Source organism: Meles meles, chromosome 8 (genome assembly GCF_922984935.1).
Source record: "Meles meles chromosome 8, mMelMel3.1 paternal haplotype, whole genome shotgun sequence".
In the NCBI taxonomy this organism is placed as follows: Eukaryota; Metazoa; Chordata; class Mammalia; order Carnivora; family Mustelidae; genus Meles; species Meles meles.
In genome coordinates, this window is record NC_060073.1 from 75,672,870 (window position 1) to 75,696,665 (window position 23,796).

The following is a 23,796-nucleotide window of genomic DNA, read 5'->3' on the forward strand; positions in this document are numbered from 1 at the left end:
TTTTCCCCACTCCGAATCTGAATCAAATTTTAATGAGGAGAGAGAAAAAAGAAAGAAGAGTTCCCTGTCAATGCCGCTTGGTCAGAAAATGGTGGTCATCTTTAAAACAAGATATAATTGCCCCTGGTGGACGCCTATGTAGGTGGTTAAAAATGCTAAGCTGACTGAAGAGCTAGAATGTTCCTGGACAGTCCCTGGGAATCAAGAATAAATTGTGAAATATATCAAATCACAGAACATGGAGTACAACTCAGGTCACATTCCAACATATGTGTGATAAGGTAGTTTACATTCTTTTAAGACTCATTTGGAAAGGAAAACCTGGAATATGTAACTGCTTTCTCCCTGGCCAATGGATTGGCTGCCATATATATTTTTAGCAGACAAACAAGGCCCCCATTTTGTCCACTATGGAGATCTCTCATCACTACAATGAATTATATAGACATCCTAATTGAGAACCATTTTCAAATGAATGTGCAGATGTAGGTGAACAGATACACTGTTAACATACAAGAGAGAACTTCTGTTTCTCAATGTCTGCACTTATGAAGAAGGTTTCACTCTGGGTGGAAGGATGAGAGCTGAGAAATATGACCTTGCAGTGAGAGAATTTTAATGTGCAGTGTATTTAGCTGAACAAAGGCCTGGCAGACTCCCCTTCTTTATTGCTACATATATTAGAGCATTTACATAGTGCTGGTTCTTGTCTAAATGGTGGGGTTGTGTCCAGGTCAACCAGGAGCTCATGAAAGCTCTAATTCTCCTAGAAGCCAGATGCAATTCTGATCAAAGGTAAAGCTTTTGCTACAATTCTAGTCGCAAAGAAAATGTGAAAGGACCCCTAGAAACAAACCAAATATTACATTCTCTTACATTTTCCCAACCACAGTAACAGCCAGTTCTGCCAAACACTTGAATATCTATTGAGTTGTGAAAAGAAAAGCATAATCACATCCTGATGTGTTCAGTAATTTCTCTTTCTTTGCCTCCTTTTATTGTCTTCCTCGTTTTGCTCTTCTGAGGCATTTCTTGCCCTCACCAATACTTAAATTGTAGCCTAACACTGCAGGAAGATTACTGGTAATTTTGCTACAATGCTTAAAATAAGAAATCCACTTTTAGATTTTATCAACAGGAATATAACAGCTTTGTATAGGAGAAACTAAACATTCTGTGTATTCACTTCAAAGAAAATTTCTGGTCTCTGTTCTAAGGCAACATTGCTTAACTCTTTGCTAATTTTAAGTGGCTAGCATGACCATTTTTCTCTTCTCTCTTAATGAACCCTTCTTGGCTAGGTATTGAAGGTCTTCTGCTTCTTTCCTTTGGAAAACATCTAGCTAGCTTTTGCAACTTTGTCCTTTGAGAATATCACAGTATGGGACAAAGAAGCTGGGGTAATGGAGTGGAGATTTAGACAGAAGGAAACATAGAGTTCTCATTGTTCTGTGCTGGTTGAAGTAAATGCTCATTATGCTTGATTTCATTTATTTCCTGTCTCACTTGTTAACAAAAAGCTGCTTCTTTTCTCCTGAACATAATGGTCATGTGAGAAGAGAACAATAATCATCTGTTTTAGTATCAACATTTCCATGGATGTTTAGAAAGCTGGGAAGTTATGACTCCTGTTTATGAATTTAAATTTAAAATTAAATATTAGTTTTTCCTAGAAACCATACTATTCTGTATTTCTTCAAAGTTCTGGAGAACATAACCCCTTCAGCATAATCACCATACTTTAAAATGGATTTCTGGAAATTGGTTCTAACTGGCAAAACATAAAAGACTAACATATTTAGAATCAGAAGATACATCGGGAACAAGAGTGTGATTTTCTGCACCTGAATATGGAATTAACTCATGGTACATTATTTTCCACCTCGCACTAAATAGAGTTTACAGCAAACTCATGGGACCAGATGCATCTCATTAGATGTGATAGGGAGGGGGGCAGAGCCCTTCAGTAGCAGAGAAGAGGAAGGCTGAACTCCAGTTTCAGCTCTGTGACAAACTCAATGGTTGACTTTTTTCCCCTACCACAGTAAGTGCATCAGCACCCGTCACCATAAGGTTACTGTGATTGACTAGGTATCCCCTGTGCTGTACATCTCACCCAGTGGATGATGAAGCAAGCTACCATTTCCCGTTATGCCTTGGTGTTCTTGACCACAAAATAAGAGTACTCCTAACTTCAGCCTTTTATGTTTCTATAACATTATTGGATATGAAAATGTCCTGGACTGCACATGAAAAGAAAATGTTTATCATAAGTAGCACTTAAAAATGTATCTTACCAGTTTGTTTAAAAACAACATCACTGTTCAAGCTGGGTTAACCTTAAGGAAAAACAATTTTCTTAGGTTGTTTTCTCTCTCTCTCTCTCTCTCTCTCTACTATCATAAATATTGTTAGGCACAAGCATTATCTGTTGATGACAATGGCCCATTTGCCTCTGACCAGCCTCTTTAGAAATACCTTATGATTTCAGTCTATTACCTGCTCGAATGCTCCAAGGAAACAGTGATTTGGGGAGTAGTAAGTAACTTGGATATGGAGATTAAATCAATTCAGCCTATCCTTTGTCTATATTGCTTTTATTTTTTAATGTAAGTGCTTCCGTTATCACAATCACCCAGCTGGCATCTTAAGTTGTTACATGAAAAAAATCCAAAAAACAAAAAAAACCCTTAACATTTCATTTTTAACCTGAAAAAAAAGAAAAAGAAAAAAAAAGTAAGCCATGAATACATGTGTAGTATGTATGTATGTATGTATATGAATCTGTCTTTTATTATTATGGGTATGTAAAATCACACCCTTCCTTTGCATAAAGCAGGAGATCTAAAATTAAAAACTGGGGGAACGTTCTGTGATTCTCTGTTTGAGGGCATATAAAGAGAATTTCTTTCCTTTGTCCACAGAGTTAATTTCCTACTAAAAATCTTATAAAAATGGATAGTTTCTTGCAATGAAAAAAAATCACAAAAAATGTATAGGTAGAAAGAGCTACAATGATGGATTATTCTGTTCAGAGTTTCTTAAATTGGGGTCCTTGGTTTGGAAGATTATGGGCTCCCCAAAATTGTATGTAATATTTTGTCTTAATGTCATTATATTCACTTTTAATCAGGTTCTCAAAGAGATACATTACCCAGAAAAGATTAATAACTACTAATCTAGTCCAAATGAGAAATCCCAATCCCAGAGTGGGAGCAATTTGCCAGTTACACCACAGGCCAGTGACATCTACAGCTGCAGAACCAAACTCTTAAGGCTCTGATGCTAGTCCAGATGCAAATAGATTTTTTTCTTCAACTTGCATCCTCTTGTGAAAAAAACACTGCCTGCTTTATTTGTTGCAAAAGTAAACATACTTTATAGAGTTTTCATGATACCATTTTAATTTTAATTTTAACATTTACTGCCACTGACATGACTGTTTTAAGACCTGTCAGACAAGACATAGGCCCGGTTCGGGGGGGGGGGACAAAAAAATCCCTCAAAGCAAAACAAAACTCTCTTCTACATGCACGATGAAAATCTAATTTATTGTTATCTACAGAAGCAGAGACGACTTGTATTTAACACTCCATGTTTGAACATCAACTAGAATTTCAAAGAGACAAAGCTGTTCATCCAGAATAGCAGACCTACCTAGAAAGAAGTCTCCTTTTCTGAAAAAAATCTTCTTTTACTGAAATTGGGCATATTAATATAATCACATATTGATCAGCAACGATGATCAGCAAACTATGATCAGCAAAGAGTCAATATTGCACATCAAGCCTCTACTAATTCAAATTCCTTTTTACTTGTTCTTTCTGTATTTTTATGAAAATTCTTTTTAATTTAGAAAGTGTTGCCAAGATGTACTGGTTATCAAATATGCCTTCAGAGCTAAATCTGTAGGAACATTGCACATTTCCCGTATCTTTTTCTGACTTGCCTTCCCTCCAAAGAAGGAAGAAGAAAGAATTCCAAGGAAAAGAAGAAATATCTATAAGTAATATGTTCATGGGCATTCAATGCTAGGTGGTTTACCATGCTTGATTGCTTTGGTGAATCAGAGCAAAACTATGATGGCAACATCTGTCATGTTCTGTGAAACCATGCACAATTTTAACAAAGGCAAGATAAGTCATTTTACTTATTTCAGCAATGTGCTCTACTTGATAGCGATTGATAGATGTCTACAAAACAAAATCACTAACCTGCAAAAACGACTAAATTCTTAAAGTAGGAAAATGGAGTTTTCCTCTGAGCCAGGAATATAATGGCCAGTGAGCATAAAGTGATAGGATCATGTAGTATTGTCCCAACAGTGACTTTAAACTCGATAATTTCGCCTTCAAGACCCTGAATACCAGATAGTGCAACAAATAATATTCCTGATTCTGAACTTAAATTCAAATCATTAATGAAGTATTTCCTCTTGAGTAGAAAGTAAAGTACAGGGTTTGGTTGTTGGTGTTCAGGAACATCACTGAACTTTCCATGTCTCCAGTATAAACGACCGTGTGGCAAAAGAGAGATATCATATATTTCAGTGACCACTGAGAGACACAGTGCTCTTCAGTATCAAAGTGCAAATTAAACAAAGTACCTTCAGAGGTGAAAAATAAGACAATCTACATTGGGGAAGAATGTAAATAAGAATAACAGAGGCCAAAATGCTGAATAAGGGAAAAAGTTATTAGTCTATATATTCCATTATGATTTACAGTAGTGATATTTTCCTCATTACTATGCAACAGTAATAGATTAAGTAAATTGCAGATGAAAAAGACCTATTAAATCATAGTGTCTAATGTATGCAAAGGAGGACAGATTTCCGTAGACAGAGGAAAAAGGAAGAAAGAAAAATATAAAAATAGATACTCTAGCAACATCTACCAAAGTTCATTCGGCATTAAGGCCACAGACATCAAATAGAGGTATCAGCATCAGTAGTGAGGAAGAGGAGACACAAAGTACCCGTATTAATACAGAGTCCTGTGCTATATCTTCAAACATCTACTATATTTGCCTGGAGCTTTCCTCAATCAAAGCTACTCTGTTTATACTCACGTAGAAAATGTAATCTGAGTTTCAATGCATTTAATTTCATTCAATCTTGCATGTGTTCTACCAAAAACAATTTAAAGAGGACCAAGGCTATCAGCCTCACAGTGAGCAAGTGCGGTGCCTCCCTAGGGAGTTCTTGAATCTGCCATAAAAATCAACAGTGTGCATCTAATAGTTTTCATTTGAGCACTGAAAAGTGAATCATCATAGCAACTATTCTTCAGGGCCTCTTTGGTTTCCCGATTAAACATGTAATGTGTCCTGTCATCTTGCCACATCCTCTGCTTTTCCATTTTAAATAATTATAAATAAGAAAACCTTGCTACTCTTTGGCATGGTACAGCTACTTGATTCAGCTGAGCTTCGAAGTCTTAGAAATTCCACTCATTCCTTGTTCAGAGTCCTGGCTCCTCTCAAAGGCTTTCAGCTGAAAGATTCTTTATTGTATTCAAATCTTGTCCCATATGAGTTGTTTTGGTTACTCAGTTTATGAAGAGTCTTAGAAATTGAACTGGGTCCGCAGCAGAAAACACCAACCGTTTTCCTGGTGAGAGAGAGGGAAAATCAGGTGGAAAATTAGGCAGAACATAACAAGAAGTATGGGTCAGGAGCATGTTTAAGGTATTAATGAAGTTCATTTCTTGCTGCTTTGCATACAGAATTAACTTCCCAATTATTTCCAAATGTAAATGATCACCATGAAGATATTTTATGTACTTCATGCTTTCCTGCTAGAATTCAGGATAATTCAAAGAATTGAATTCTGAGCACAGATTTGCTTATAATCAGACAGAAAGTAAGCAGTCTGCCCTCAGCCTTTCCATTAGATGCAGGGACCAAATCAAGAGCATCAGCGGATAGATGTCCATCCACACTGGATCATGTCAATCTTCTCTTACTGGATGTCTTACATGCATTTTTCTAAAGATCCCATGAATTGTCATGGGCAGTGATGAGTAAAAGAAAGAAAAGCTACTACCAGTTTGAAAGGATAATTCTAAGTAACTAATATATATCCATGTTGAAATAAAAGCATATTAATCTGTATACATTTTCTTGTTTATTTATGCACCATAATAACTGCACCAAATGCCAAGCAGGTTTATTGCTGCTAACATAAAATTTTAGTAAATTATACATATGCCTAACAAATCGACTAAATAAATCCCAGGAAATGACTGGTATTTCACATCGATCTTCCTCCGAAATTTGTTATTTGCACTGAATTCTTCCTAGGATACCAAAATGATTAACAATTCATATCCTATCTTGTATAAATATAGTATATCCTCATTATCTTATCTGAGAATAAGTGGTGCTGAAAAAAACCCAGTAAATCCATTTAAATGGGTACCAAGATCTTGTAGTAAGTACTTAAAAAATGGTTCTACTGTAACTTTCTACCTTGAAGAATGAAAAAAAAAACTACAAAAATAGAACCTTCACTTGCGGCTATGGAGTAGCAGGGACTAGACTTAACCCTCATGCATTGAAAAACTAGGGGGAAAAACGCAATATAAGGAATAAGTATTTTCAGATACTGGACAGTAGGTAGAAAGAACAGTGATTCCTAAGAAAAAGAGAAAAAACCAAGGTGAGAAAACCAGTTGCTGGCAACTGTCTTTGCTTACAGCCTGGAGGCAATCGACAGCCTGCAGCACAGAGAAACTCAAGCCAAGGCTAGGATTATCATTGAGTTGAAGAGACAAAAGAATGGAATTCATGGACAACAAAGTGGCTGGAATTTGTGGAAGGGAAGAGAGATCCACAGAAGGAAGCTCTATCCTTAAGTCTTTGGCTGAGCACTGATGTGCTCCTGTGTGAGAAGAAACTATGTGAATCTGGATAAAGAACTAGCAGGGAGAAGTAAGGCAAACAATTCCGAGTTGACACAAGGTTGTGAATAATTCATATTCCCACAAGCCAGAACGGAAAGATCTCCTTATCATACGTGGGCAATGGGTAGTGCTCTAGAAAGTTATCACCTTATTTGCAAGAGGCAGGATGGATGTTGGTAAAATTAGCCTTAGACTGAAGGTGCTCTGGATCTATACCCAGAAAGATCAAACTGAACCTAAGTCACAAAACTTCATGCCAGAAACAAGTCCAACAGTATTGAAAAGAGATCAGAATTTGGTATTTAACATCTAAACTCCACTATGTACAGTACTCCACGAGAAATCACCAAGAATTTTATAAACCAAAAGTAGGAGTGTTATGGGCTGAATTATGTCCCTTCAAAATTTGTTATGTTGAAAAATCAAACCACCAGTACTTCAGAATATAGCTGTATTTGGAGATGAAAGTTTTAAAGATGTGATTAAGTTAAAATAAGGCTTTAGAGTAGATCCTATTCCAATCTGACTAATGTCTTTATAAGAGAAAACTGGATACACAGAGAGACAAGAGAGAACGCCAATGCTCAGAAAAAAAGATCATATGAAGAGGCAGCAAGAGGGTCATCATCTGCAAGGCAAGGAGGGAGGTTTCAGAGGAAATCAACCCTGCCGGCATCTTGATATTAGTCTTCCAGCCTGTAGGGCTTTGAAAAAACAAATTCCTGTTGTTTAATCTACTCAGTCTGTGGGATTTTGGTATGGAAGCAAGTCCTAGCCAACTAATACAGGAAGAAGAAAGACCAGTCAATAGAAACAGGCCCAGAATGACAAAAATGATGGACTTATCAAACATTTCACTGAAACAGTGAAGAGAAACATGCTTCATTATATTCAAAGGACAGCATCACCATGATGAGAAAAGGAAAAGAAGATTTTTAAAAGGCCTAAGTGGAAATTCTAGTGATTAATGGAATACTTAAGATCATAAATATCCTGAAGGGTTAACAGACAAATAGGCACTGGAGAAAGTAAACTTAGAGGCCTGGTGCTATAATCTATCCAAAAGGACCATACAGAGAACAAAAATTAGAGAAAAAGATGAACAGAGGCTCAGTGACCTGTGGCACAATATCAACTATTCTTTTTTTTTTTTTTAAAGATTTTATTTATTTATTTGACAGACAGGGATCACAAGCAGGCAGAAAGGCAGGAAGAGAGAGAGGGAAAAGCAGGCTCCCTGCTGAGCAGAGAGCCCGACACGGGGCTCGATCCCAGGACCCTGAGATCATGACCTGAGCCAAAGGCAGAGGTTTTAATCCATTGAGCCACCCAGGCACCTCACAATATCAACTATTCTAACATAGATATAATTGTAGTCCCAACATGAGAGAAGACAAAGGGGAAGAGAAAAAAAAAAACACTTAAAAAATAGTTGCCAATTTTCCCCCAAATTTGATGAAAACAAATACATAGATCCAAGGATCTAATGAAACCCAAAGAGAATACACACAAAGAAAACCATGCAAGTCAATATGATAAAACGAATCATGGAATACTACATTGAAAACAACCTGAGGGTTTTGAAGGGTCAGGGGTGGGAGGTTGGGGCAACCTGAGGGTTTTGAAGGGTCAGGGGTGGGAGGTTGGGGGAACAGGTGGTGGGTAATGGGGAGGGCACGTTTTGCATGGAGCACTGGGTGTTGTGCAAAAAGAATGAATACTGTTATGCTGAAAAAATAAATAAAATGGGAAAAAAAAAGAAAAAAAAAAAGAACCCATATATCATATATATATTTTTACATTTTACATTATATATATTTACACTTTATCATTTTAGAGCACCCATATATAATATATACTTTTTACATTTTACATATACATATATATCATATATATATAAATTTTTTAATAAATTTATAAATATATATATAAATTTTATATAAAATTTTTTACACTCTAGTAGAGTTCTGTGTAATTTGAGGAGTTCCCCAATGTCACTCTCACTAACAATGAGATCCTGTAACTTTTTCAAGATCTGTACTTAATCTCTGCAATCCATTTGCACTAAATTTGCATTAGGTCCAACAATCACCCAGAGATTCATCTACAAAAACTTTGCTTTGCTGCTCTGGGTAGAGACACATGCTAAAGCAAATAATGTTGTTTGGAGTCAGATGTTAGGAACTAGTTCCATAAGTGTTCAGTATACTTGTGCATATTTTCCTATTATACCAATTTATCTTTCTTTTTCCATGGAGATTTGTAAGTGTGGAATATTAAAATAATGACAGCTTATTCACTCCTTGGAATACAAACTCAGGGACACAGATCAAATGCTGGACAGCAAACCTAGGTATTCTTAATTTCTATTGCTTTTGAAACACCATGAGGCAGGAGAATTAGACATGATCTCAGGCATTTCACCCAATCCCAGAGTAACAGTTTCCTACTCCAAAGGCCACATAAGTTAATCCTTTATTTCTCTTTTGAATAATGTATAAATTTGACTAATATATATGATATGATATATTTTTATTACAAATAATAGGAAAATGGACTTCGGTTTAGGTAATGAAAAAAATTTCCATCATCTTATCATATACTAACTATCTTAGAAAGTAATATCTAGAATATCTTTTATGTTTTTGAAAAATTAGTTGTTAACACTTTTAGTATATTACAGTTAACATTCTGTTGTAATATATGTAGTGAACATGATGGTTTCTTTCAACATCTCACTGTCCCCAAGAGGGGCATGGTAACATAAAATTGCTACTCTTTCTACTTGTGACCATGCTCTGCTGTAAATGAAGGACATTGAACTTTACAGCCAGGATTCATGTCTGAATTCTGACTCATTAACCATAGCTTGAGATAAATCCTCATTTTTGGGGGTCCTATCTTCTTCACTTATAAAATAACGATGAAAGCAGGTGACTTCAAAAGCTCCTTCACCTTCCTTGATCATACCATTACATAATTCATTTTCTGAATTTAAAAAAGGCACATATGGAAGGAACCACCTCACACACATGTGTAAAGTAAATTGAATACAAATTGATTCAGCATTTTAGTTTTGATAGGACAGTATCTAAATCAATTACTATCTAAATCAATTACTCTTTGAGCCAGCAATTTCATTTCAAGGATCCTAACTTACTCCACTATTCCCACAAGAGCATGAGAAAGTGTGTGCAAAGAGAATTATCATAGCACTATTTGTAACAGTAAAGGACTAGAGGTAACCTAAATATCCCTAAGTAGGGTATGGATTATGTTATCCATATTCTAGAATACTTTGGGGTAGAATCACATGGAAATTATCCATAAACAATATATGAGTGTACCTGAAAAAGACTACACTGAAGAATTCTGTATTATAGATTCATGCAACTTTTTACTTTTATTCATTTTTTTTCAATTTTTGTTTAAAAATTAAGGTTCATAATTTCAGTGTACAGATTTTAAATAGGTATATGCATATATATACACATATATATGAATAAAGACTTTTATAAGTATGTATGTGTGTCTCTACATATTCTTTCAGTAATTTATGTACTCAAGGTTAACCAAAATTTTGCATCTAAAATAGGGAGTTCTGGGGCACCTGGGTGGCTCAGTGGGTTAAGGCCACTGCCTTCAGCTCAGGTCATGATCCCAGGGTCCTGGGATCAAGCCCCGCATCGGGCTCTCTGCTCAGCGGGGAGCCTGCTTCCTCCTCTCTCTCTGTCTGCCTCTCTGCCTACTTGTGATCTCTGTCTGTCAAATAAGTAAATAATTAATTAAATAATTAAAAAAATAAAATAAAATAAGGAGTTCTGTTTAAATAGCATCTTTTTTCAAGTTAGTGAACCCTTAAGATGTTGATCTGTTCTTTTCCTAAATATGCCATGTAAAAATTTTTTTTTTTAATAATGCATTTTAGGTGCCTGTCCAGAGCAAAAACACAAAGTGAAAGTGTTGTACAAAATGTCAACAGTAGATGGTGCACACTTGTTCTTCTTGAAGCAGCTTTGCTGTTTGAAGAAAATGAACCACCAACCAAATAAACATACAAAATCTGAGTCATGAACAGTTTAACAAATTAGAATTCTTCAGGCGTAACCAAAGATATCATTATCCCAATCTAATTTCCTATAAGTGATCCTCTCCTGTTTTAGAGTTTGGTTTTAGAACTGAGCAAAGACCATAGCAACAACAACAAAATTCCCAAGTTTTCATCAGCACACTAAAAAAATTAATACAAGAATGCTTGTCAGAAGTCAGCTGAATATCCTTAAAGAGAAAGAAGTCTATGGTACATTGCAAGACCCAGGTGAGTATGACAAGATTATCATGTCTTAGATGGAAGATACTGGAGAAAGATGGGAGAAGAATAACCAAAACTAGTGCGACATTTTTTTAAGTCTATAGTTCACCTTTAACTAGGGCCTTAGTTACTACAAAGGAATTCTGTTTCCAAAGTAATGGTTCTCTCTTCAACCCCAAACTACTTCCTCGAGAGAAGGGAAATGCAGAAATAGTTTCAAATATAACTACAACCTCACTTTCATGGGTAGCTATATTCTTTAAAATTTGTTCATGGGGCTCTATAACATAATTCCTAAAACAAAACCTCTGAAGATAGAGTCAAAGACCATGATGATCACTCTTCAATAAATCATAGTCATCCAAGAATTCATGAATTGAAGCTTTTTTAAAACTCTTCATCCAGTAAGATACTCCATTCATTTACAAATATCTTTTTATATTTATAAAAATGTAGTTTTTAAATTATGAATTGACCAACTATATACTACAAATTACTATGATAAATCAACCTAGAAGAGCCATAGGGTCAAAGGGAATTTTTAAGAATTAAGTCTTCAATTTATCTATATTCTTACTGGAGAAGTATGTTTCCCTAAGCAACAAAAATATGACTAGTTCAAATGTAAAAACACACTGAATTTTGATAAATTCTACAGGTTGAAAGGACAGAAATACAAGTTCAAGTAGAAAAAATAATGTAAAATTTCCAACTGCTAATTAAAGCTTATTTGTATATCTTTCCAATATAGGAGGTTGGTATAAAAAAAATTGATATTTCAATTCCAGTAGGCATGTTTAAAGAGTTACACTAATTTCAAAATGTCAACACGTGCAATGTGTTAGAAATTAGAGTTCTGTGACTACTTAAACTTTTTTTTTTCCCATTTTATTTATTTTTTCAGCGTAACAGTATTCATTCTTTTTGCACAACACCCAGTGCTCCATGCAAAACGTGCCCTCCCCATTACCCACCACCTGTTCCCCAAACCTCCCACCCCTGACCCTTCAAAACCCTCAGGTTGTTTTCCAGAGTCCATAGTCTCTTATGGTTCGCCTCCCCTTCCAAATTTTTTTTTTTAATAAACATATAATGTATTTTTATCCCCAGGGGTACAGGTCTGTGAATCGCCAGGTTTACACACTTCACAGCACTTACGATAGCACTTACCCTCCCCAATGTCCATAGCCCCCTCCCCCTCTCCCAATCCCACCTCCCCCCAGCAACCCCCAGTTTGTTTTGTGAGATTAAGAGTCATTTATGGTTTGTCTCCCTCCCAATCCCATCTTGTTTCATTGATTCTTCTCCTATCCCCCTACCCCCATGTTGCTTCTCCATGTCCTCATATCAGGGAGATCATATGATAGTTGTCTTTCTCCGATTGACTTATTTCACTAAGCATGATACGCTCTAGTTCCATCCATGTCGTCGCAAATGGCATGATTTCATTTCTTTTGATGGCTGCATAGTATTCCATTGTGTATATATACCACCTCTTCTTTATCCATTCATCTGTTGATGGACATCTAGGTTCTTTCCATAGTTTGGCTATTGTAGACATTGCTGCTATAAACATTCGGGTACACGTGCCCCTTCGGATCACTATGTTTGTATCTTTAGGGTCAATACCCAGTAGTGCAATTGCTGGGTCATAGGGTAGTTCTATTTTCAACATTTTGAGGAACCTCCATGCTGTTTTCCAGAGTGGTTGCACCAGCTTGCATTCCCACCAACAGTGGAGGAGGGTTCCCCTTTCTCCACATCCTCTCCAGCATCTGTCATTTCCTGACTTGTTAATTTTAGCCATCCTGACTGGTGTGAGGTGATATCTCATTGTGGTTTTGATTTGTATTTCCCTGATGCCGAGTGACGTGGAGCACTTTTTCATGTGTCTGTTGGCCATCTGGATGTCTTCTTTGCAGAAATGTCTGTTCATGTCCTCTGCCCATTTCTTGATTGGATTGTTTGTTCTTTGGGTGTTGAGTTTGCTAAGTTCCTTATAGATTTTGGATACTAGACCTTTATCTGATATATCGTTTGCAAATATCTTCTCCCATTCTGTCAGTTGTCTTTTGGTTTTGTTAACTGTTTCCTTTGCTGTGCAAAAGCTTTTGATCTTGATGAAATCCCAAGAGTTCATTTTTGCCCTTGCTTCCCTTGCCTTTGCCGTTGTTCCTAGGAAGATGTTGCTACGGCTGAGGTCGAAGAGGTTGCTGCCTGCATTCTCCTCAAGGATTTTGATGGATTCCTTTCTCACATTGAGGTCCTTCATCCATTTGGAGTCTATTTTCGTGTGTGGTGTAAGGAAGTGGTCCAATTTCATTTTTCTGCATGTGGCTGTCCAATTTTCCCAGCACCATTTATTGAAGAGGCTGTCTTTCTTCCATTGGACATTCTTTCCTGCTTTGTCGAAGATGAGTTGACCATAGAGTTGAGGGTCGATTTCTGGGCTCTCTATTCTGTTCCACTGATCTATGTGTCTGTTTTTGTGCCAGTACCATGCTGTCTTGATGATGACAGCTTTGTAATAGAGCTTGAAGTCCGGAATTGTGATGCCACCAACTTTGGCTTTGTTCTTCAATATTCCTTTGGCTATTCGAGGTCTTTTCTGGTTCCATATAAATTTTAGGATTATTTGTTCCATTTCTTTGAAAAAATGCATGGTATTTTGATAGGGATTGCATTAAATGTGTAGATTGCTTTAGGTAGCATAGACATTTTCACAATATTTATTCTTCCAATCCAGGAGCATGGAATATTTTTCCATTTTTTTGTGTCTTCCTCAATTTCTTTCATGAGTACTTTATAATTTTCTGTGTATAGATTCTTAGTCTCTTTGGTTAGGTTTATTCCTAGGTATCTTATTGTTTTGGGTACAATTGTAAATGGGATTGACTCCTTAATTTCTCTTTCTTCAGTCTTGTTGTTGGTGTACAGAAATGCAACTGATTTCTGTGCATTGATTTTATATCCTGACACTTTACTGAATTCCTGGACAAGTTCTAGCAGTTTTGGAGTGGAGTCTTTTGGGTTTTCCACATATAGTATCATATCATCTGCGAAGAGTGATAGTTTGACTTCTTCTTTACCAATTTGGATGCCTTTAATTTCTTTTTGTTGTCTGATTGCTGAGGCTAGGACTTCTAGTACTATGTTGAATAGCAGTGGTGATAATGGACATCCCTGCCGTGTTCCTGACCTTAACGGAAAAGCTTTCAGTTTTTCTCCATTGAGAATGATATTTGCGGTGGGTTTTTCATAGATGGCTTTGATAATATTGAGGTATGTACCCTCTACCCCCACACTTTGAAGAGTTTTGATCAGGAAGGGATGCTGTACTTTGTCAAATGCTTTTTCAGCATCTATTGAGAGTATCATATGGTTCTTGTTCTTTCTTTTATTCATGTGTTCTATCACATTGATTGATTTGTGGATGTTGAACCAACCCTGCAGCCCTGGAATAAATCCCACTTGATCGTGGTGAATAATCCTTTTAATGTACTGTTGAATCCTATTGGCTAGTATTTTGGCGAGAATTTTTGCGTCTGTGTTCATCAAGGATATTGGTCTGTAGTTCTCTTTTTTGGTGGGATCCTTGTCTGGTTTTGGGATCAAGGTGAGGCTGGCCTCATAAAATGAGTTTGGAAGTTTTCCTTCCATTTCTATTTTTTGGAACAGTTTCAGGAGAATAGGAATTAGTTCTTCTTTAAATGTTTGGTAGAATTCCCCTGGGAAGCCGTCTGGCCCTGGGCTTTTGTTTGTTTGGAGATTTTTGATGACTGTTTCAATCTCCTTACTGGTTATGGGCCTGTTCAGGTTTTCTATTTCTTCCTGGTTCAGTTGTGGTAGTTTATATGTCTCTAGGAATGCATCCATTTCTTCCAGATTGTCCAATTTGTTGGCGTAGAGTTGCTCATAGTATGTTCTTATAATTGTCTGTATTTCTTTGGTGTTAGTTGTGATCTCTTCTCTTTCATTCATGATTTTATTGATTTGGGTCCTTTCTCTTTTCTTTTTGATGAGTCTGGCCAGGGGTTTATCAATCTTATTGATTCTTTCAAAGAACCAGCTCCTAGTTTCATTGATTTTTTCTATTGTTTTTTTGGTTTCTATTTCGTTGATTTCTGCTCTGATCTTTATGATTTCTCTTCTCCTGCTGGGTTTAGGGTTTCTTTCTTGTTCTTTCTCCAGCTCCTTTACGCGTAGGGTTAGGTTGTGTACTTGAGACCTTTCTTGTTTCTTGAGAAAGGCTTGTACCACTATATATTTTCCTCTCAGGACTGCCTTTGCTGTGTCCCACAGATTTTGAACTGTTGTGTTTTCATTATCATTTGTTTCCATGAATTTTTTCAATTCTTCTTTAATTTCCTGGTTAACCCATTCATTCTTTAGAAGGATGCTGTTTAGTCTCCATGTATTTGGGTTCTTTCCAGCTTTCCTCTTGTGATTGAGTTCTAGCTTCAGAGCATTGTGGTCTGAAAATATGCAGGGAATGATCCTAATCTTTTGATACCGGTTGAGACCTGATTTGTGACCCAGGATGTGATCTATTCTGGAGAAGGTTCCATGTGCACTAGAGAAGAATGTGTATTCTGTTGCTTTGGGATGAAATGTTCTGAATATATCTGTGATGTCCATCTGGTCCAGTGTATCATTTAAGGCCTTTATTTCCTTGTTGATCTTTTGCTTGGATGATCTGTCCATTTCAGTGAGGGGAGTGTTCAAGTCCCCTACTATTATTGTATTATTATTGATGTGTTTCTTTGATTTTGTTATTAATTGGTTGATATAGTTGGCTGCTCCCACGTTAGGGGCATAGATATTTAAAATTGTTAGATCTTCTTGTTGGACAGACCCTTTGAGTAGGATATAGTGTCCTTCCTCATCTCTTATTATAGTCTTTGGCTTGAAATCTAATTGATCTGATATAAGGATTGCCACCCAGCTTTCTTCTGATGCCCATTAGCATGGTAAATTGTTTTCCACCCCCTCACTTTAAATCTGGAGGTGTCTTCGCGTCTAAAATGAGTTTCTTGTAGGCAACATACTGATGGGTTTTGTTTTTTTATCCATTCTGATACCCTGTGTCTTTTGATTGGGGCATTTAGCCCATTAACATTCAGGGTAACTATTGAGAGATATGCATTTAGTGCCATTATTAGCCTGTAAGGTGACTGTTACTGTATATTGTCTCTGTACCTTTCTGATCTACTACTTTTAGGCTCTCTCTTTGCTTAGAGGACCCCTTTCAATATTTCCTGTAGAGCTGGTTTGGTGTTTGCAAATTCTTTCAGTTTTTGTTTGTCCTGGAAGCTTTTGATCTCTCCTTCTATTTTCAATGATAGCCTAGCTGGATAGAGTATTCTTGGCTGCATGTTTTTCTCGTTTAGTGCTCTGAATATATCATGCCAGCTCTTTCTGGCCTGCCAGGTCTCTGTGGATAAGTCTGCCGCCAATCTAATATTTTTACCATTGTATGTTACAGACTTCTTTTCTCGGGCTGCTTTCAGGATTTTCTCTTTGTCACTAAGACTTGTAAATTTTACTATTAGGTGACGGGGTGTGGACCTATTCTTGTTGACTTTGAGGGGGGTTCTCTGCATCTCCTGGATTTTGATGCTTGTTCCCTTTGCCATATTAGGGAAATTCTCTCCAATGATTCTCTCCATTAGACCTTCTGCTCCCCTCTCTGTTTCTTCTTCTTCTGGAATCCCAATTATTCTAATGTTGTTTCATCTTACGGTGTCACTTATCTCTCGAATTCTCCCCTCATGGTCCAGTAGCTGTTTGTCCCTCTTTTGCTCGGCTTCCTTATTCTCTGTCATTTGGTCTTCTATATCACTAATTCTTTCTTCTGCCTCATTGATCCTAGCAGTGAGAGCCTCCATTTTTGATTGCACCTCATTAATAGCTTTTTTGATTTCAACTTGGTTAGATTTTAGTTCTTTAATTTCTCCAGAAAGGGCTTTAATATCACCAGAGAGGCTTTCTCTAATATCTTCCATGCCTTTTTCGAGCCCGGCTAGAATGTTCAGAATCGTCATTCTGAACTCTTGATCTGACATATTACCAATGTCTGTGTTGATTAGGTCCCTAGCCTTCGGTACTGTCTTTTGTTCTTTTGTTTGTGGTGATTTTTTCCTCCTTGTCATTTTGTCCAGGTAGGAGGATATGAAGGAGCAAATAAACTACTAAAAGGGTGCCAAAGACCCCAGAAAAATGCGCTGTAACCAAATCAGAAGACACCCCTAATTGTGGGGGGGAGAAAGGGGATAAAAACAGGAAACAGGTTCTGAAAAAAAAAAAAAGGAAAAAAAAGAAAAAAATTTAAAAAATAAAACAAATAAAAAAATATAAAAAAGAAAGAAAAAATATATATATTTAGATGAACTAGTCAAAAAACGTTAAAAAAGAAAAGGGTAAAAGTTTTAAAAAATTTAGCAGAAGAAGAAAAAAGAAAAAAGAAAAAAAAATTGAAAAAAGAAAAAAAAAATTGAAGTAGCCGCAAGACTAAAGAATCATGGGGAGAAAACCATGAGTTCCGTGCTTTGCTTTCTCCTCCTCTGGAATTGCTCTGCTGTCTTAGGAACTGAACCTGCTTTCTCCTTGATAGATGAACTTCGTCGTGGCTGGATATTTTGTTGATCTTCTGGGGGAGGGGCCTGTTGTGGTGACTCTCAAGTGTCTTTGCCCGAGGCGGGATTGCACCGCCCTTACCGGCGGCCAGACTAAGTAATCGGCTTGGGTTCGCTTTTGGGAGCTTCTGTTCCCTGAACGCTTTCCGTAGAGTTCCGGAGGACGGGAATGTAAATGGCGGCCTCCCAGTCTCCGGCCCGGAGGAGCCGAGAGCCTGGGGCCCCCCTCCTCAGTGCGCCCCCAGAGGACAGCACCCAATCACTCCCGTATCCCCAGCCTCTAGCCGCGCTCCGAGCTCACCCAGCCCGCGACCGGTTCAAGGTAACCCTGAGCTGAGAGTTCAGTCCTCGGCTCTGTCTCTGCAGCCGGCTTCTCCGTTCTAATACCTGCGAGCTCTCCGACACTCTGACACCCCCGATCCTTCTGTGACCCTGCGGGGCCTGGGGCCACGCTGACCCCGCGTGGGCTTCACCCTGGTTTAGCCTCTGGAGCAATGTCCCTCAGTGGAACAGACTTTTAAAAAGTCCTGATTTTGTGCTCCGTTGCTCCGCCGCTTGCCGGGAGCCGGCCCCTCCCCCCGCGGTCTATCTTCCCGTTGTTTTAGATTCACTTCTCCGCCAGTCCTACCTTTCAGAAAGTGGTTGATTTTCTGTTTCTAGAGTTGCTGTTCTTCTCTTCGCTCTCCTGTTGGATTTGTAGGTGTTTGCAATGTTTAGATAAGCTATCGAGCTGATCTCCTGCTACCTGATGTAGTCTCAGGCTGCTACTTCTCCGCCATCTTGACTCCTCCTCCCTGTGACTACTTAAACTTTTGATGAAACTGCTTCAATGCCAAATTTAAAATGTCTGAGTGGGTATATGGTTTTCAAATTGCTTTTAGAATTCTTACAGACCACTGCCCTGAACTACAAGTTTACAGAAGACAATGGTGTTGGCTAGTCTGTGCCCTCAAGTGAACGCTCTCCTTCCACAGTCATCTCTTCAGATCACAGACACATATTCCATAATGCTAAGATTCTTCAGAGGATTATAGCTTCCAAGAAAAAAAAATTGTGTTTGGAAATACTCCTGTTTTAGAGATTGCATAGTACAACTAAGGGGTTTTTTTTTTTTTTAATTTATTCATTCTCATAGAAAAGTTCAAAAATCTGATTTTTAAATGCATTCATTGTTGGAACTGCTGGTAGAACTCCCTTATTTGTCAGTGTGATTTCGAAAAGGTTTTCCAGTGATCACCTGATACAGGATGTTGGAATAAATACCAATTTTAACATGGGTCTACAGAAATTTGAAAGTCAGTAGGAGAGTTTCATTCATAAATACTTTAATAGACTATTTCAAAGCTAAATTCTAATGATTTGGCGTTCCAGATATGTGAGGTGGTCCCTCCCTTTCCTCCTCCTTTGCTAGTGATAATTGAGTGTTTAAGTGACTTTGTAATTTGTAAACCCATTACCCAATTCATCTTTAAAAACTACATGTAATGACTTGAGAATATTTTAATTTGATCATTAGCCACATGGCACATTTCCTGAGCAACAGTACTTACCCTCTGTTACATTTTGCTATTTCATCAAACAGAAGTTTCCACCGAGGACGTCCAATAAAAAGTCTTGAATTCAGTGCTTGATATTTTTCTCCAATTATTTTCTGCCAAAAAGAAAGCACTATACTTTATATGACACAGAGATGGATGAATAACTGATTTCTCTAACATCATTTCTACTGGTGCTGTGGCTTCCTACCAAATTGCTGTGATATCAAGAATATAAGTATAAAATGGCAAGCTATTAAGTACAGTCATTTCGAAGAATCATTTCCTTCCTCTTTTCCTTTAAAATCCATTAACTTCTTGAGTGCCATTATTACAAATGGCTGATTTTCCTAGACTTTAGTTTGTTGCTTCATTTTTAACAACCGCAGTGTTAAAGAATGCATTTTAATTGCCTACTCTCAAAACGGGTGCTGCACATAAACTTTATTGAAGTGTTTTTGCACTGCGAATACAGTCATCATATTTGGCTCATTATATGAGTAAAATACTACAAACTGTCCTCATAAATTTGGGGAAATGATCCTAGGCAAGAAAGCTTAAGACAGAAGGGCTCCAAATCTTGGGTCTATCAACAAATAACTTCTAATGGGCTGGTGTTTGCAGTAAACAGATTAGATCTGGATTGGCAATAAAGGGTCAAAGGGAAGTGAGAAGAGAGGGAAAAGTGATTGCAGGCGGACAAACTGAGAACCAATGCAACGTATGCTCTGAACCTTCATTACAGCCATACCATGAGGAAGAATGATACTGACTTATTTCATGAGAATAGTAAAATGAATCTTTTTTTTTTTTTTTTAACATACCAAGTAGGGTAGAAATCTGACTAGAAAAAACAGGGTTAGATTAGTTTTGAAGTAACTGACAAGCATTTGTACTTTGTATCCAAAGTATTCTGCAAAATGTATAATGGAAAATACTAAAATAAAACTCGTGAAAGCATCCGTGCCCAAACTGACACCACTATGTAGCCCTTCACTGTCATCTGTAAACATCAGCTTCTCCATCTATAACATGGGGATAGCACCAACATCTATCTCTTGGATCCATTGGAATTACACAAGATAATATGAAATGCTTAGCATAGTGTCTAGCACAGTTAATAGATAATGTGTGATGGCTATTACTACATTTTTAGTTTCCCTTGAAGAGAAGAAATACGCTTAATTAGGTATGTCCTTATCTTGTCTCTCCACATAAAAAATCCCCTTGATGAACACAATCATGAGACTGTTTGCTTCTGGTCCAATCTCTAGAGGTAAAGAATTTAAGACAACAGTGAAAAGGAGAGAGATGAACTCAAAGGTCTGTACCAGCTTCCTGTGAGGAGGACAAGTGAAAGGCATAACACGGTTGGCTTCAAGGACAGCCGTGGGTTTTCTGGAAACACTCCAAAAGAGGCCTTCCTCTGGGAAACTTCTCTTCAAACCACCTGCAGAAATTTTCTTCCAGCACAGCCCCTACAGTAAATCTTGTATTATCAAGGGGCTTGTTTAATTTATATAAACATCCAACCACATACCTGTATCCCATCTGTTTGACTGAGGTACAATTGGATGTTGACATAGTCAGGTCTGTTCTCTTGCCAAAACTGAGAGGACATAAAAGTAAATAGACATGAGAATTCTCTCTGTAGACTCAGACTTTATCCTCTTCTGACATACGTGATTCCACAATTTAAGATGTATCTGGTCTAATCACAGTCAACATTTACAAGCAATATACATGCCAGATTCTAGCATTAATAACCTGTGCCTCCTGGCACAATTAGCGTAAGCATCAGTAGTATAAGAGAAGAATTCTGTTATCGTTACAGATATAGAATCAAGCATGCTAAATACGACACTGATTCCCCAAAATCCATCCACATATCTCGTATTTTATTCCTAAATCCCTAAATTATAGCCAAGAGTTCATTCATAAAGAGCATGATTTTCTTACAAAAACAACATCAACACACAAATAGTGATAAATAATATACATGCTAGGAATCAAACAAAACAAAACAAACAAGACAAAAACAAAGGTTCTATTCCTATTCCTGCCTTCCTCCTACTCAGCCCTGGTTTTCCTTGTACAGAACTGTATGAGGCAGGAAATACACCTGCTAAAGAAAAAATAGTCTGGGGAAAAAAATCGTGAACATTTCAATACCTTGAAAAGTAAAATAAAAAAGACACCATCTAAAGGAAAATAAAGAGGGTAAAAGGATGGCTGTTGTCCATATATACTTCCTTTTACCTTCTTCATTTTTATTTTAAAATAAACCTACTAGTGGGGCGCCTGGGTGGCTCAGTGGGTTAAAGCCTCTGCCTTCGGCTCGGGTCATGATCCCAGGGTCCTGGGATCGAGCCCCACGTCGGGCTCTCTGCTCCACGGGGAGTCTGCTTCCTCCTCTCTCTCTGCCTGCCTCTCTGCCTAGTTGTGATTTCTCTCTGTCGAATAAATAAAATAAAAAAAAAAAAATAAACCTACTAGTAACTGACCTGACTCTGACTGACTCCTAACTCCTGAAATCGATTCTTTTAAAAGAATTTTTGTACCTGAATCTAACATTGCACTGTATGTTGACTAACTGGAATTTAAATAAAAACTTAAATGAGAAAAATATTTAAAAATATATTTTAAAAAATATTATATGTTATTTGAAATATTTAAAAATTTAAAAATAATTTTTAAGATAATTCTTTTATTCATAAAAGTATTCTTCTTAGGGCTGCCTTTCATGACCCTGAAATAAGGAGAGGTTAAAAGTTAAGGATCAGGCATCAAAAGTGGAAGAAGAGAAGGAGGGACATACAAGAGCACGGTGGGCTCCTTGGAGAACAGGTGTGGATCCAAGTGTCTGAGGTGACAAGATCAGCACTTCTTTAAAAGCCAAACCATTTCACTCTGAAAAACAACCTGAGGGTTTTGAAGGAGCGGGGGTGGGAGGTTGGGGGAACCAGGTGGTGGGTAGTAGGGAGGGCACGTATTGCATGGAGCACTGGGTGTTGTGCAAAAACAACGAATACTGTTTTGCTGAAAAAATAAATTAATTAATTAAAAAAAAAGAAAAAAAAAAAAGCCAAACCATTTCTTGAGCCTAAATCAGCATAGTGGGTTTGCTTGAGATGGAAAGGTTTTGCTGGAGTTTACTGCGGCAAGAAGATCGCTGATTTAAAGTACTATTTCTATATAGTATAATGATGTTTAAAGCACCATTATCTATAATAGCCAAATTATGGAAACAGCCCAAGTGTCCACTGACTGATGAATAGATAAAGATGTGATAAACACACACACACACACACACACAACATACATTATACACACATGCAATGGAATACTACTTGGCCATCAAAAAGGATGAAATCTTGCCATTTGCAATGACGTGGATGGAACTAGAGAGTATTATGCTAAGTAAAGTAAGTCAGTCAGGGAAAGACAAATACCATATGATTTCACTCATGTGGAATTTAAGAGACAAAACAAATAAGCCAAGGGGAAAAAAGAGAGAGGGAGACCAACTAAGACTCTTAGCTCCAGAGAACATGCTGATGGTTAGCAGAGGGGACGTGGGCACTGGAATGGGTGAAATAGGTGATGGGGATGAAGGAGGGCACTTGTGATGAGCACTGGGTGATGTATGGAAGTGCTGCATCAGCCCTCGGGAAACCTTACAATGAAAGGTAAGAGCACTTGGCAGGTAACTGACTTGTTTCTATCGCCATCATTGTCTGGCCCTGAGACTTCTAAGGAGTTACTGATTCATCTAGGCCTCTGTTTCTTCATCAGGTCAGTGATAGATAGGATAGGTGGAAACTCTGAATATAAAATCCCAATAAAAACATATTTTACTTTAAGAGTGATGTGATGATTCTCAGCTCTCATAATATTCTTTTTTTTTTTCTCATTTTATTTATTTTTTCAGCGTAACAGTATTCATTCTTTTTGCACAACACCCAGTGCTCCATGTAAAACGTGCCCTCCCCATTACCCACCACCTGTTCCCCCAACCTCCCACCCCTGACCCTTCAAAACCCTCAGGTTGCCCCAACCTCCCACCCCTGACCCTTCAAAACCCTCAGGTTGTTTTTCAGAGTCCATAGTCTCTTATGGTTCGCTTCCCCTCCCCAATGTCCATAGCCCGCTCCCCCTCCCCCAATCCCACCTCCCCCCAGCAACCCCCAGTTTGTTTTGTGAGATTAAGAGTCATTTATGGTTTGTCTCCCTCCCAATCCCATCTTGTTTCATTTATTCTTCTCCTATCTCCTACCCCCCCATGTTGCTTCTCCATGTCCTCATATCAGGGAGATCATATGATAGTTGTCTTTCTCCGATTGACTTATTTCACTAAGCATGATACGCTCTAGTTCCATCCACGTCGTCGCAAATGGCAAGATTTCATT

General features: G+C 37.6%; 1 protein-coding gene across 1 annotated transcript in view; it reads right to left on the bottom strand.

Moving 5' to 3' along the window:
* Positions 1 to 3,532: 3,532 nt before the first annotated feature.
* Positions 3,533 to 23,796, bottom strand: part of NOX4 (NADPH oxidase 4) — a 172,553-nt gene continuing 152,289 nt past the window's right edge. Inside the window, exons 17-19 of the mRNA XM_046017410.1 lie at positions 20,928 to 20,996; positions 19,403 to 19,503; positions 3,533 to 5,611 (exon numbers count right to left, since the gene is read on the bottom strand). Of these exons, the coding sequence (XP_045873366.1) occupies positions 5,491 to 5,611; positions 19,403 to 19,503; positions 20,928 to 20,996 (291 nt within the window). The 3' untranslated portion in view covers positions 3,533 to 5,490. The remainder of the gene's footprint in view (positions 5,612 to 19,402; positions 19,504 to 20,927; positions 20,997 to 23,796) is intronic.